The sequence below is a fragment of the Onychostoma macrolepis genome, chromosome 12 (genome assembly GCF_012432095.1).
Source record: "Onychostoma macrolepis isolate SWU-2019 chromosome 12, ASM1243209v1, whole genome shotgun sequence".
Taxonomy (NCBI): Eukaryota; Metazoa; Chordata; class Actinopteri; order Cypriniformes; family Cyprinidae; genus Onychostoma; species Onychostoma macrolepis.
In genome coordinates, this window is record NC_081166.1 from 8,733,059 (window position 1) to 8,746,901 (window position 13,843).

Consider the following 13,843-nt stretch of genomic DNA (forward strand, 5'->3'; position numbering starts at 1 on the left):
TGGAGGAGAGAAGAAGGGGAAGAGAAGATCACAGGTTAAGGGGAGTGCGGGAGACGGGATAAAAATGAAAGGGATGATGAAGAGGCCGGGTAGAGTGAGAGAGAAGAAGAAGGAGAGCAAGAAAGAAGGGTGTTACGTATATTGGTGGTATTGGGGATGGCAGGGTTGCTCCCGACAGAGCAGGGGAATAGCAGCATTGCGGTTAATAGGGTAGAAAAAGCTGGGGGGCTGTTAACTCTGAAATGTTCCTTTTTAAACTCAAGCTTTTTTCTCCTTCCACCCCCTCCCCTCCTTTCTCTCTCTTTCTCTCTCTCTCTCTCCCTGACAATCGTGCTCCCTCCCCAGGCTGCGTAGTAATGATAGCTATTTGACTGCCATCAGAGGAGCTGGGTAATGGTCTCTAAAGAACCATTTCAGACTCAACCTGGCAGCGCTGGCCTCCCAAAAACATCTGCTTGCCTATCAAGAGGTACCACCGCACCAGACACACTACACACACGTAAGCACACTCATGCACACAGTCATGCGTGGACACGCACAATACTGTGTTGCATAGAGTCATGCCTGACTTAGGTAATGGACCACGGGAATACACTTGTGAGCTGGATCCCAACAAAAATAAAAGAGGTGGTAATAGTGTTGTTGTGCTTAGACTAGATGTTTTGAATGGCGACTGGGGGCTGAAATAATACTGTCAGACAAATCTTGTGGTAATTAAATGTAAAAATGACACTAAGGGGCCCAAACAATGACTTCAGGGGATTAGTAACCAGACATTTTATGGGATGTATAATTCATCTTGAATGTTATTTACTTCCTGTTCATATTGTTTGGACAGTTCTCTTTTGCAGTGAGGACTTCCCAACATGCAAACTAGACTGCATTTTTTGTCCCTGTTGAATATATTGTGGTTAATTCTTGTAGGATTATAAGCTTCCTAATGGAGCCCGGGGACAGAAAAAAAAATAAATCTGATTACTGTACAAAACCTTATAATGCTAAACTTTCCTCATGTCTCTGGTAAATTTCTGCTACTCTGCCTCCCTCTGGTGGCACACTCTAGTACTTTCCTTTCATTCAGAAAATTTTGGATAGATACTCTGAAACGTGCTTTCCATATTAGGCATATTGTCAACCATTCGTTTTTATTTGTCTTCCACCGAAGAAAAGTTCATATATCTGGAAATCTCCTATCTCTTCAGCCATAATTCATACATTCATTCAGACATGTGGAAAAAGATATCGTCAGTGATGTAATGGGAGTTTTTGCGTCAGTGTATTTGCAGTCAGGATAATTAACCTGGCTCACAGGTCATGATAGCTTTTCTCTTTGAAAGTGTAAAGCTCCCAAATGTCAGTCAGGCTGTTAAGGGGATTGCTTGCTATTGACAAGCTCTCAGCTCATTGAAGAAAGCCTAAGTGAAGAGAGATTTGATTATGGTGACAAGGTTAAAGATGCTTCCCACCATTACTGAGTTTTGATAATATATAAACACTTGTTTTTGTGTGTGATAATTCAGCTTTTTTTCTGAAGCCAGTGGGACGTTTTTTTGACTCAGTCTTTGTAGTACTCCATTGAAGGCACATCAGTTGCAACAAGGTACTGTGTTCTGCTTGACTGGATTTTGCAGTTAAATCCTTAGCTACTCACTGTAACTTAATGAATGCAATTTCTTCTACTTTTGTTTTATCATGTCAAAACATCTGACAACAATTTAAAAGTGTAAATTTAAATGTAAGGGTCATAGTGCATGTTTAAGGTTAACATCTCTGCTTAGAGGTTCTCAAACAAATGTAAACAAAGGATAGATTTGCCAAAGCCGATAATGGTTAATGGATGTCTTATTGTTCCCGTGCTTAGAAGAGTGTGTATATGTGTGTGTGTGTGTGTGGTTCAGGCTTACCCGTCCCATACACAGTCAGTCCCCGACAGATGGAAGGTTCTGTGTCCAAGACGCGCCCAAGGAGAGGAGGAGGGGTTTGGGGCTGCTGTGGATTAGATTGGTCTAATAAAAGAGTTGGATCATTGAAAGGCAGATTAGGGGCCTGTGGAGGAGACTGTTTTTCGAACAAACATGCTTGGGATTTGAAATGGATCGACAATATGTGTAGCATTATGCAAACATGAGGCTACACGGCCAGTGAAATGCTAAGCAAACAACTTATGTGACTGGAAATGAGCTAGAGAGATGTGTTCAGTCACAGTAAATTGGTCTTCAATGGCTACATGTCAGGCATCTTTGAATAAGCATCTGTTTGTTACCTCCAAGTACACTCTCACACCCATGCACACATCGCCGTAATAAAGATGACCCACCGAGCTCGGAATCAGAGAAGTCGTGTAACTGTATCCTGAGTGTACACTGGAAAGCCGATCCCCCTCTCAGGCCACTACCACGGGTGCTGGGGGAGGGCTCTGGTTACCCAGCTTTGTGTCAAAGCGCCATCAGCAAAGAGTTAGAAACTGGGGAGGAGGACAAAAGCAGGAGCACTATAGAACGGGTGGATTACTGGGCCTCCATAAAGGGTCTCTAGTGTAAGAATACGTCCAATATAGCGAGACAGGAGAAAGGACGTAGAAAAAGAAAGATAAGAGGATAGGACAACAGGTGAAAGGGAGGTAGAAAAGGTGTTGAAGTATACCTGAAAAGCTGCACTGTACTTCAGGTGGCGTTTGTTGACCTGGCACAAGCTGGCCTGGCAAATAGTGGGCACCTTGCACAGTGAAATGCTGCAATTTCTCGAAGTCTCGGAGGAGAACGATTTGTCTGTTTAAGGGACGCACAAGTTCTGAGGATGTGACTCAAGTAAAGTGACTTAGAAGAGGACAAGGAGGTGACAAACTAATGAGATGTAAACCCGATGGATTGAGACAAGTAAAGCATCGAGAAGTAGAAGTAAAACAGTGCGACTCAGTCTGGAGCATCTCTTTAAGAGATCAGCAGTCCCAAAGGCAGCCACTGGAGAGGACAGAAAAACGCAGGTAAATTGAGAAGGAAAGGGAATGAGACGGGGAAGAGAGTGAAAGAGGCACAGAGGAAAAGGAACCGTTGGGATCAGGGTGACGTCAGCGGCTCTCTGGATTGAAGTGTTGAGTCCTCCTGATTATAATCTGATCTGATTAGGAAACACAGGGGAAAAAATCTCCAGAGCCTCTGCAAGCTCTCCGGGGAGCAAGACGCCGTTTTTATTGAGCGGAGAGGCCAAGGACCAAGAACAAAACCAAAAGAGGAATTTAGGAGCAGTCTACTAAAGAAAGTTAAGGCCTGTATCTGAAAAGAGTTCGCTACACTAAGTGGACTTCACTTTACTCTTCTCCAATAGGAAGCAAATTAATCAGGACAAGTAGGGGAGCTAACATTGTAAGTCTGCAGGCTCTTCAGCTTCTTCTCTGGACTTTCAATACTCTCTGGCTTCCATCTGGGTTATAAGCCAGGATGCCCTCCAATGGCAGTAAAGCCCTCAAGCTACAATTCGGGCTTATTAATTATGAGAATCGCTATCTAACAGCGGAGGCCTTTGGCTTCAAGGTGAACGCTTCAGCTCCGAGTCTAAAGAAGAAGCAGATCTGGACTCTGGAGCAGGATGAGCAGGACGGTCAGGTGGTCTACCTGCGCAGTCACCTGGGGCGCTACCTGGCTTCCGACAAAGATGGCAAGGTAAGCTGTGAAGCTGAAACCAAAGAGAACGACTGCCGCTTTCTGATTGTAGCACAGTCAGACGGGCGCTGGGCCCTGCAGTCCGAGCCATATCTGCGCTTCTTCGGAGGTTCAGAGGACTATTTATCCTGCTTTGCTCAGACCATTGGCGAGGCAGAACTATGGGCCATGCACCTGGCCCTGCACCCACAGGCCAATCTACTCAGTGTGTCCCGCAAACGCTACGCCCATCTAGCATCTCCAGAGGGAGAGATTGCTGTGGACAGTAACATCCCTTGGGGTGTGGATGCTCTTCTAACTCTTGTGTACATGGATGGCAAATATTGTCTTAAGACCAGTGACAGCCGCTTTCTGAGCAATGATGGGAAACTATCCTCTGAAAATGGCCGTGGGACAGGCTACACTTTGGAACTGAAATCAGGCAAGTTGGCCTTCAAGGACTGTGAGGGGAAGTACTTGACCCCCATGGGGCCCACTGGAACTCTGCGCTCTGGACGCTGCTCCAAACCCGGCAAAGACGAGCTGTTTGATCTTGAGGAAAGCCATCCGCAAGTGGTGTTTCAGGCTGCCAATAACAGATTTGTTTCCATCCGACAAGGTAAGTGGTGCTACTTGAATTTCTTTTGACGTTCAGGAGGTCCACATGCTTCAGCGACTAGCCTCATTTTAGCTGTAGAATTGAGTCGATACAATCTTTAAAATTAACTTCTGTCTCTATTTACTCACCTGTCGTTTCCAAACCTGTGTGGCTAAGTCTTTTTTGTCTGTACAATGAAAGACGCAGGGTCTAATGTTGTTTTGGACAATATTGAGTTTTGTTGTATGGACAAAAACAGTTGAAACGTTCTTCAAAATATTGTCTTTTACGTTCCACAGAAGAAAGCAAGTCATACAGGTTCATGAGAGTGAGTAAATGATGGCAGAATTTTCATTTTTTGACTGAACTATCCCTTCAAAGAAGATTCAAGGGAACTCTCAAAATAAGGTTTGTCCCTGTCCCTTAGCACTCCTGTGGCGTCTTGTGTAACAGATGTGAGTCCTCATTACATCTATTAAGTACCTCTAATACCTGTTGGGTAACCAGATATAGAAATCTAGAGTATGGAGTTAAAGCATGTAAATGTTGATTGTAATGGAAAGATTCTGTGAAAAATGGAATTTTCAGACTGAATAATATGCTAAACAATATGATTTTAGTAGTCTGAGAATAATTTGCACTGTTTTGCTGTCCGTTTCGGTCCTCATTAGTGATATTATGTGCAAGCACACCAGTGCATGAAAATACCCTTCATGCAAAATTGCAGCTGCATTGCAAACTATGCATACATAGTCAAATCTATGAAAACTAGCCTGGAGAGCAGGTGAACACTGAGTCACGCCCATGATCGTGACCTCATAGAAATAATATACGGCAGCTGTCTTTTCAGCTGAGTAGGCCAATATTAATCTGCCAGACGTGGACGATTTTTATTCGCTGGCTATGTGCTCTGCTAACAAACACACTGCATAATCGTAGCTTCCTGTCTTGACTGAGCTACTAAGTTCTATAATGTAAATCTTGCATGCTGTAACATTATCCATTATCTCCAGTGCAGAGCTCTTGGTAAGCATTTTGAGCCACCTGCAATAGATAAATTAATGGAGAAACTGAATGGTTTGAATATCCACCATAGGAAGCTGGGTCAGTAACAGATCCTGTCCTCTCCAGTACACTCATCCATCTCTCTCTCTCTCTCAGTCTTACGCTCGTTTTCATTCTCACAGATTTGCATGTGTTTGCACAGAATTTTTCACAGAGTGATGCACTTGAAGTTAGTATTTTTATATAACAAAATAGGAAGAATATGCTCTGATATACTCACATGCACATGTCCACATGCATGCACACACTAGTGGCAAGGTGAGATAAATAATTGAGTGGACAGGGGCATTTCAATGATGGTGGAGTCTGCTTTCAGAAACACAAGCCTTCCGCCGCATTTCTTTATCTGGGGACCATGCAATGCGCTGGGCTACAATGGGGACGCAAATCAGAGAGTCCTTCGGGAGCAGTTGGGTTTTGGCCCGACAGGCAAAAAAAACCAATAGGGGGAAAAGAGACAATGGAAAGTGTGAAAGTATACAGCAGAAAAGAGAACAAGACAGACAGGAGGAAGAAGAAAGATCAGGCACAAAATCACAATGAATAGAGACATAATGCATTATGGGTGTGGACAGGTGGACGGTATGGCTTTTTTTGTCATTGTTACTGTTAAAATATCGTAAATCAGACTTTAGCAGCAGTTCCTCTGAGGAGGACATGATGTTGTATTGTCAGTTTAGTTTACTCATGGGATAGAGTCATTTAATGTCATTCAAAAAGTTAGTTTGTGGTAGAAAAGCATGTGCACCAGCACAAAGAATTTGAATTAATTTTACCAGCTAAGTAGGTTGCAGGGCAGCTATTATACAAATCCTCCAATAAATTGTGAGGCCTTCAATGTTAGCAGCTGAAGCCATAGTCAAAAGCTCTGGATTGTAATCAAAATTAAGATGTGAGATATTTGAGTCACACATTATGAATCCTACATGGTGTGTTTCTTTTGCTTCAAATGGTTCAGTGTCGATTCAACATTAGGAAATATCAAGTATCAACATATTACCAAAAAAAATCCAGGCATTTCATTATGGGTGAAAAAAGACAGGGAAAATGACACAGGCCAGATGGAACATTTGTTCTTAATGAACGAGAAGCATCTCTCCCCATCTATTGCACATTCATTCTGTGCAAAAAGCAATTAGGTAAAGTAATTTTGCTAATGGATGAAGCAGTTCATTTCTTTTAGAGAGTCTCTACATGATGAAGGGAACCAGAGATGCCTTCAGACAGGACTGCCAATCAGCTCTGCAGGTCTGACGTTCATTAAACCCCAGGCCTCTCGCCCTGGGATGCAACACAAATTCACAGATGATCTTTTAATCAATAATGTGTAGTAACATTGCATGGTCGTTTTTCAGAAATATCGCTATTATTGGCTGAGATATGAATGTTTATTCGCTTGCTTTTGTTGTGGTGTACTTTTTTGCAGCAGCTATGGTGCATGTTGTGTGGCACACATTCTTGAGTCGGAAAGATGGCATGCACTCAGACGGGTGGATCTGTTACCATGTTCTTCATCACCTCCACAGTGTTCCCTGGAGCATTCTAATCCGGCCTGGAAGGTGAAAAAGAGATGAGCACAAAGGATGAGATATAGAGAAAGGAAAGGAAAGGAAAGAAAAGAAAAGAAGCTAACAAAATGTGAGACAGTGGATTGTGGCATCACTTTACCATTAAAAATTAATCTCAGACTGTCTTGGCACATTTGGAGATCACAGCTTTAGTTTTGGGCCGAATACTTCTAAGTCAACAGAACATAGAATGGGATCCAAATGTTTGGGACCACTAGTGGAAATGCTTATATTTTGCATTTTTACAATTTAATCTTTTTTTAAAAAAAAATTTTTTATGACAAATTGTATTATCAACATGAGTGAATGCATGCACTCCAGATGTTTTTAATGTATTTACTTTTCCAGATTTCCAATGTAGCCTCAGACTTTTGAACCCCAGTGTATACATGCATGTTAAACCAAAACCTATGCATACTGTAGTCACCTTTTGTAGTGTTCTCTTGTGTTCTCCAATAGGTATTTGACCTGGTACGCATGCAGCAATGTACTTGCCCCAGTTTTGAGAAGGCCCTCTCACTGTCTCCACTGTCTCTGTCTCTGGGTACTGTTACCATACCACAGAAATGGGTTGGTAAATTGAGAGGGAGCATTCTGTGATGGGAGTGAGGTCATTCGCAGGAGTTCAGGATTGAGCTCAGTAATCACAATGCCGTGGATGAGGAATGATCAACAGAGGAGATAGAGTGTCCTGCCCCAGCTGGCCTCTCTTCTTCTATTTTTGGTGCAAAACTAAAGCAGAGTCAGACGTGAAATTGGAAAATAAAGTGTAACGGGCCGCAGAAATGAAAACCGCTGCAGCAGAGTGATGTCTGATCTGAGAAAGAGAAACATCTGAAGCTGTTTCTTTTTCGTTATCCCTGATTTTGTCTTGATTAGAAACGAGACTTTGTTTTTGGCGACTTTGGCTGGTAGTTGTGGTTCCATCAAAAACAATGCACTAACACTGTGTTGTCTTAATCCTGCAAACCACATGTTTCTATCACTTAAATCCATTAGGAATCGGATTATAGAGCCCAATTCCAAAGTAAGACCAGGTAGTGTCTATTGATGGGCCAAGATAATTTGTAAAAGTAGTCCATGCAGTGTGAGAGAAAATGATAGGCAGAGGGAGAAACACAAGCTCACAGATAACCTAAATCCTAGCAACAACAAAAAAAAAACATTCCACGGTGGAGTGATCGATGGCAGCAGATTCTGCTGATAGGCCTGGTTTCTTTCCCAGCATGTCTCAGGCACCCTGCAGAGTTCCGTTGAAGCAATGGTATTACTTCAGCCTCCCGACTGGTTTTCCTCGGAGATGGAGGATTGTACATACGCTACTCCAAAAAGCTGCTTACTGGGCCCTACGGTGCAACTTTGTGTCTCTTTGCATGCTGAGAATTAGGAGAGGTTACAGCATTAGAAGGGGAGGGGCAGGAAGGATGACAGGGTGGAGGGAGGAGGGGGTAAGGTGCAGGATCTGGCCTGTTAAAGGCTTAAGAAAATGATCAAGGGATATTTTCGGATACATCCACTTTGAGCCTTAGCCACGACAATCTGTCTTGCACGATGCTGTCGGTTTTGTTTGATTATGCAGTTCAATCATTTATTTGCCCTACCAGACAAAAGTTCTTATCTTGAAAAGCGTTTGAAGACCTCTTAAAGTTGGTTGGCTGCCATCTTTGAAGAAGTTCAAATAATATACAATAGTTTTATTGATTTATTTACCAATTTTATGATAATTAATTTAGATATTTTTAAATATGCCTTATGATTTTAAATTACTTGCACTACCAAAAGTTTTAAATAAGGTTTTTAAATGTTTTTGAGAGAAGTCTTTTATGCTCGCCAAGGCTACATTTATTTGATCAAAAATACAGTTAAAAAGTAATATTGTGAAATTAAACCAGAATATTAAATTGTACCACATTAAACCAATATATTATATTGGTTATAAACAGTTTTTGCTGCTTAATAATTTTGTGGAAACCATGACACATTTTTCAGGATTCTTTGATAAACAGAAAGTTCAAAATAACAGCATTTATTTAAAAAATAATCTTTTGTAACATTATAAATGTTTTACTGCCATTTTTGATCAGTTCAATGCGTCCTTGGTGAACAAAAGTAAGAATTTCTTCTTTTTTTAAAACTCTTACTTGCCTCAAAATTTTGAATGGTAGTGTATCACAAAACAAACATCGAGCAAAAGTTGTTTAAACATTGATAATGATAAGTATAAGATGTTTCTTGTGCACCAAATCATCATATTAGAATGATTTCTGAAGGATCATGTGACACTGAAGACTGGAGTAATGGAGGCTGAAAATTAAGCTTTACATCACAGGAATAAATTACATTTTAAAGTATATTCAAATAGAAAATTGTAATAATATTTGAGAATAGTACTGTTTTTACGTTTTATAGGAGACTTTATTTGAATAGTAGTGCATATACATGTTTCATTTCAAATAATACTTTTAATAAATAGCAAATAACATTTGAACTAACCTCAAACTTGAACTATTTAACAGTCTCTTAACCTAAACAAAATTGTGAATTGATTGACCGTACTTGCGATTGCCACTTGCAAGTAAAGCACTCTCTTGGTTCATTTGTGTCCTGTTTTGAAGATGTTTCTTGAACACAGCTACGTCTTAAATTCTGGACTAATGAATGCCATGACAAAGTCCCAGAACTAATTGGCATAGAAACCCAGCGGGGTGCAGCGAGGCCTCTGACCCTGCCAAGGTCGCGGTTTCTATGCCAAGGTTTTATCGGTGCAATGGGAAAGATACAATCACAAGCGGTTTTGTCCTACTGCACTGAATGGTAATGTGTTGTTTGCGAATAAGAATGCATAAATGTACTTTAGATACATAGACAAAAATACACAAGGTTTTTTTTTTATATAGAAACACACAAAGTCTACATCTGTTAAACAACCCAATAGCTTAATCAAGATGAATGGCTTGGATATAAATAATGTTTCAGACCACAGCCAGTGGTCTTGTTGTGTAAATGTTAACGTTACAAATAATACAGTGACTCGGAATGAATCTGTCATCGTGACTGAATGAGTAAACCTTCTCATTTCAAAACATCAGTGATCTTGCATTGAAATAAAGGATGTTTATAGACAGCAGAGTGACATGTTTGGGCTCCATTAACTATAGATGTGAGTCTTAAATAAACATGGTCCGCTGTAGACGTTGCGCCAGAATAGGGCTCAGAGTCAGGTTGATGCCTGTTGTGCGTGGCAGTGAAGTTAATCATGCTGGTGCTTTTTCTCCCTTCAGGATTCCAAACTAGGGGAAAGTTCAGAACAAACACACGCTATCTTGTTTAAGCAGATGTATTTGAAACGTCCTCGGAAAAGCATGTTACATATTGTTCTAACAGTCAACTTAAAAATTGTTTTCAGCATTGAAATCATTAGATATATGGTTTTTTTCCAGCATGGTTTTTGAATGTGACACTGAAGACTGGAGTAATGGTTGATGAAAATTCAGCTTTAAAATATATTCAAATAGAAAACATGTAGCATCAGTGAGCATAACTTCTTTCAAATCATTAAAAATCATTAAAAATTCTTACTGACTCCAAACCTCTGAACTGTAGTGTAAGTTCACATAAAATATATGAATTGAAGGTTGAGAAATATGTTTTAACTTATAAAATATCAAATAAGACTGTTAATAATATGTTTGAGGCACAATTCCAAAGCTTTATTCTGAACATTATTTAAATAAATAAGCCAAAATGCCCTGCTCTCCCATATATGCCTGTTTTAAATGAAAAGCAATGAATAACAGTTTTGTCTTATGTTCTGTTTCTCTGTGTTTCAACAGGAGTGAGTGTCTCAGCCAATCAGGATGATGAGACAGACATGGAGACATTTCAAATGGAAATTGATAAAGACACAAGAAAGTGCAAATTCAGAACTAATGAAGGGAATTACTGGACGCTTGTCACTCATGGAGGCATCCAGTCAACAGCCACAGAAGTGTAAGATTTAGCTTTACTTTCAAAATTTTCTATTCTTTTCCACTTATATGAGATATGACATGAAGGCAAGCAACATTACTATTATGTAACTGTGATTAAATGCATCCACAACATCTGTAACACAGCAGTAATATAACAGAAATTGTAAAGCCATTTAATTTACTCCTGTTCTCTGTGGGTGTACATGTTTTATTAACACTTATATATACAATCTTCCACTGTGTGCAGCGGTGCCAACACCATGTTTGACATAGTGTGGCTCGGTCGACGGGTGGCACTGCGAGCCAGCAATGGAAAATACGTATGCACCAAGAAAAATGGCCAGCTTGCTGCTGTCAGTGACTCTGTGGGTGAGTTCATACTGATACTACCCACAAACAAAATCAAAACATCTAAATCAAATCTAATGTTATTTGAGAAATGTACAAGAATACAGTATGTCGCCCTGTTTTTTCCTTCAGGTGAGGACGAGCAGTTGATTTTGAAGCTGATCAATAGGCCCATTCTGATCCTGAGGGGAGAGAATGGTTATGTTTGCCACCACAAGAACTCTAATACGCTGGATGCCAATCGTTCAGTTTATGACATATTTACACTGCAGTTCAATGACGGCACATACCACATTAAAGGTGAGTTTTAATCTGACCACATTGTCCATCATTTTTATTCTGTATGTCCTGTAATAAACCCGAAAGCAGGTTTCTGGAAAGCAAATAACAGCTTTTATTCCCTGGAATTGATTTATGTTGTAATTAGTTGTCAGAAGTGTCAAAAAAATTAATCTGGTGAAACTGATTTTCAAGGGAACTAGTTACCTGTAAGAGGGTGTACAGTATTATCTTTTAACCATAAAACTAGAATAAATTATGATACATTATGAACATTATGATGCATACCAAATGTTAAATAATAAAAATAAGAGAAACATAGAACTTTTTTTAGGTATTGTTACAGTTTTACACCCTTTATGAACTTCTAGAATCTGACTCGATTAAGTCATTATTAAATGTAATTTTATGACAATAAAACAATACATTATGATATACACCAAATGTTAGATGATGGAAAAATAGGTATATAGAGATTTTTTCAGTCAATGTTATTAGTAGCTATACAGTAACTTCTTGTGAAACTGAATATGACTCGATTAAGTTATTATTAAACGTAATCTGTGTCAGAAATGTCCAAATATATTTAATTAATTTACCAGGTGGAAATTATTTTCATGGTAACTGATTTATCTACATACAGTATTTTCTTATAACCATAAAAGAATAATACAATATTATGAAATATACTAAATGTTAGGTGACAAAAAAGTGAATTTCAACATTCAACATTTTAAATATGCAAAAAATGTTTAAATAGAATTTTTAGCACTTTGTCATTTTTTCTTGTGCTAATGAAATTAACCAGGGTTCAAGTCATTTATGTTATGAAGCTGAATTTATGTATTGAATTCCAATAGGTGCTGGTGGAAAATTCTGGTACGTGTCCAACAGTGGCTTGGTGTGCACTGATGGAGACACACCTGAAGATTTCTGCTTTGAGTTCTTAGAGCATGGACGGATAGCTATAAGGGGCAAAAATGGCAAATATCTGCGTGGAGACCAAGGAGGCAATCTCAAAGGCGATGGAGAGAATGCAGACAGCTCGTCCCTCTGGGAATACTGACACCATGTGGACATTTAAGGAACTGTCACTCACCTGTGTTAAACTCTTGGATTTACAGATGTGAGAAAACAAATTGGTACAATTAAGGTTTAATATTTGGACAGCTGTTTTCCCATCAGTCAGCATTTTATGTAGAGTCAGTATTCAGCATTACGCATGTATTATTTACCATTTCTGGTTTATAGTCCTATACAAAATGAGCCTGTATAAACAGAATACAAACATGACAAGAACCTTTATCATACCAGCTCACTTTTGAGGTAATGATCTAACATAAAACTTGCAAAGCATGCTATTACTGTGTGAATCACTTTTAACATCTCTGTTCATTTTCAAATTGACAAATTATAATTTATTACTGTTGTTTTTGTTTATTACTTCTTTTTTTTTACTTTAATGACCCATTATTGTCTTGTCTTTCATGCTATTATTTATTATCATGTCAATGTTTGTCAGTTCCAGTGAAGCTTGTTTTATTCTCTGGGGTTACAGACTGCTGTGTTTGTAATACATGGACAAACGTGGCATTTAAATATATTTAGGCCTGGTAAATTAACTCTTCTTGTTGTGTCTTTAAGCTAACTAGCAACTGACAGGGAAGCCAAGCAACCAAGAATAGAACAGGATACACACTAATTACTCTGTCTCACCAAAATGAAAGGTACCAGGATTAAATTAATTTTATTCCCTATTGTGATTTATTTGCTTTCACTTTCTTAAGACCACCTGGAAAGGTTTTACAGTTATTACAATAAAATCCTGTCTCTTAATTCTGGAGGAATGAATCTCATTTACTGTAACCTGGTTTTAGGTGAAACAAATGGATTGGTTCTGTTCTAAATTTAATTGGCTGCCGAGGCATCAGAACTGAGTCCTAGGCAAGCAGTATTTGCTGTATGCTTTACACAGTACGCATTACTACCGACAGAGAGAACCAGTATTGTTTGTAAAGACTTGCATGTCTTGCTATAGAAATAAACTGCTGGTAGCTACAGTCAATAAGATAACTATTTGAAACCCAATAATTATTGAATGCTATTGTTAACCAGTTTCAGAACAGCAGCCTTACAGAGAATATAGTAACCAGTTTCCATTGAAATAAAGTAACTGACATGTCCTCCATTTAGCTCGTTTAGGATTCCCAAAGTTTGCAACAGTGCACTGTTCTCTAAGTCAAGTCAAGTCAAGTTGTATGCTTTTAACTATGCTTTTGTAAAGTAACTATGTAACTATGCTTTTGGTAAAGATACAACCGAATCCTACTGAAATTCCATTCAGTATTGTGAACAGTTGTTGAAAAACATGAAAAG

At 39.3% G+C, this 13,843-nt stretch overlaps 1 protein-coding gene across 2 annotated transcripts; it reads left to right on the plus strand.

Moving 5' to 3' along the window:
- Window positions 1-1,910: 1,910 nt before the first annotated feature.
- Window positions 1,911-13,254, plus strand: fscn2b (fascin actin-bundling protein 2b, retinal). Of its 2 annotated transcripts, XM_058793942.1 has the most exons (5): window positions 1,911-4,257; window positions 10,703-10,859; window positions 11,088-11,209; window positions 11,321-11,488; window positions 12,328-13,254. In XM_058793942.1, the coding sequence occupies exons 1-5, from the start codon at window positions 3,438-3,440 to the stop codon at window positions 12,531-12,533; spliced, it is 1,473 nt and encodes a 490-aa protein (XP_058649925.1). In that variant the 5' UTR covers window positions 1,911-3,437; the 3' UTR covers window positions 12,534-13,254. The 2 variants fall into 2 exon arrangements, with proteins under 2 accessions (XP_058649925.1, XP_058649924.1); XM_058793941.1 differs by having other exon boundaries at window positions 11,088-11,488.
- Window positions 13,255-13,843: the final 589 nt, after the last annotated feature.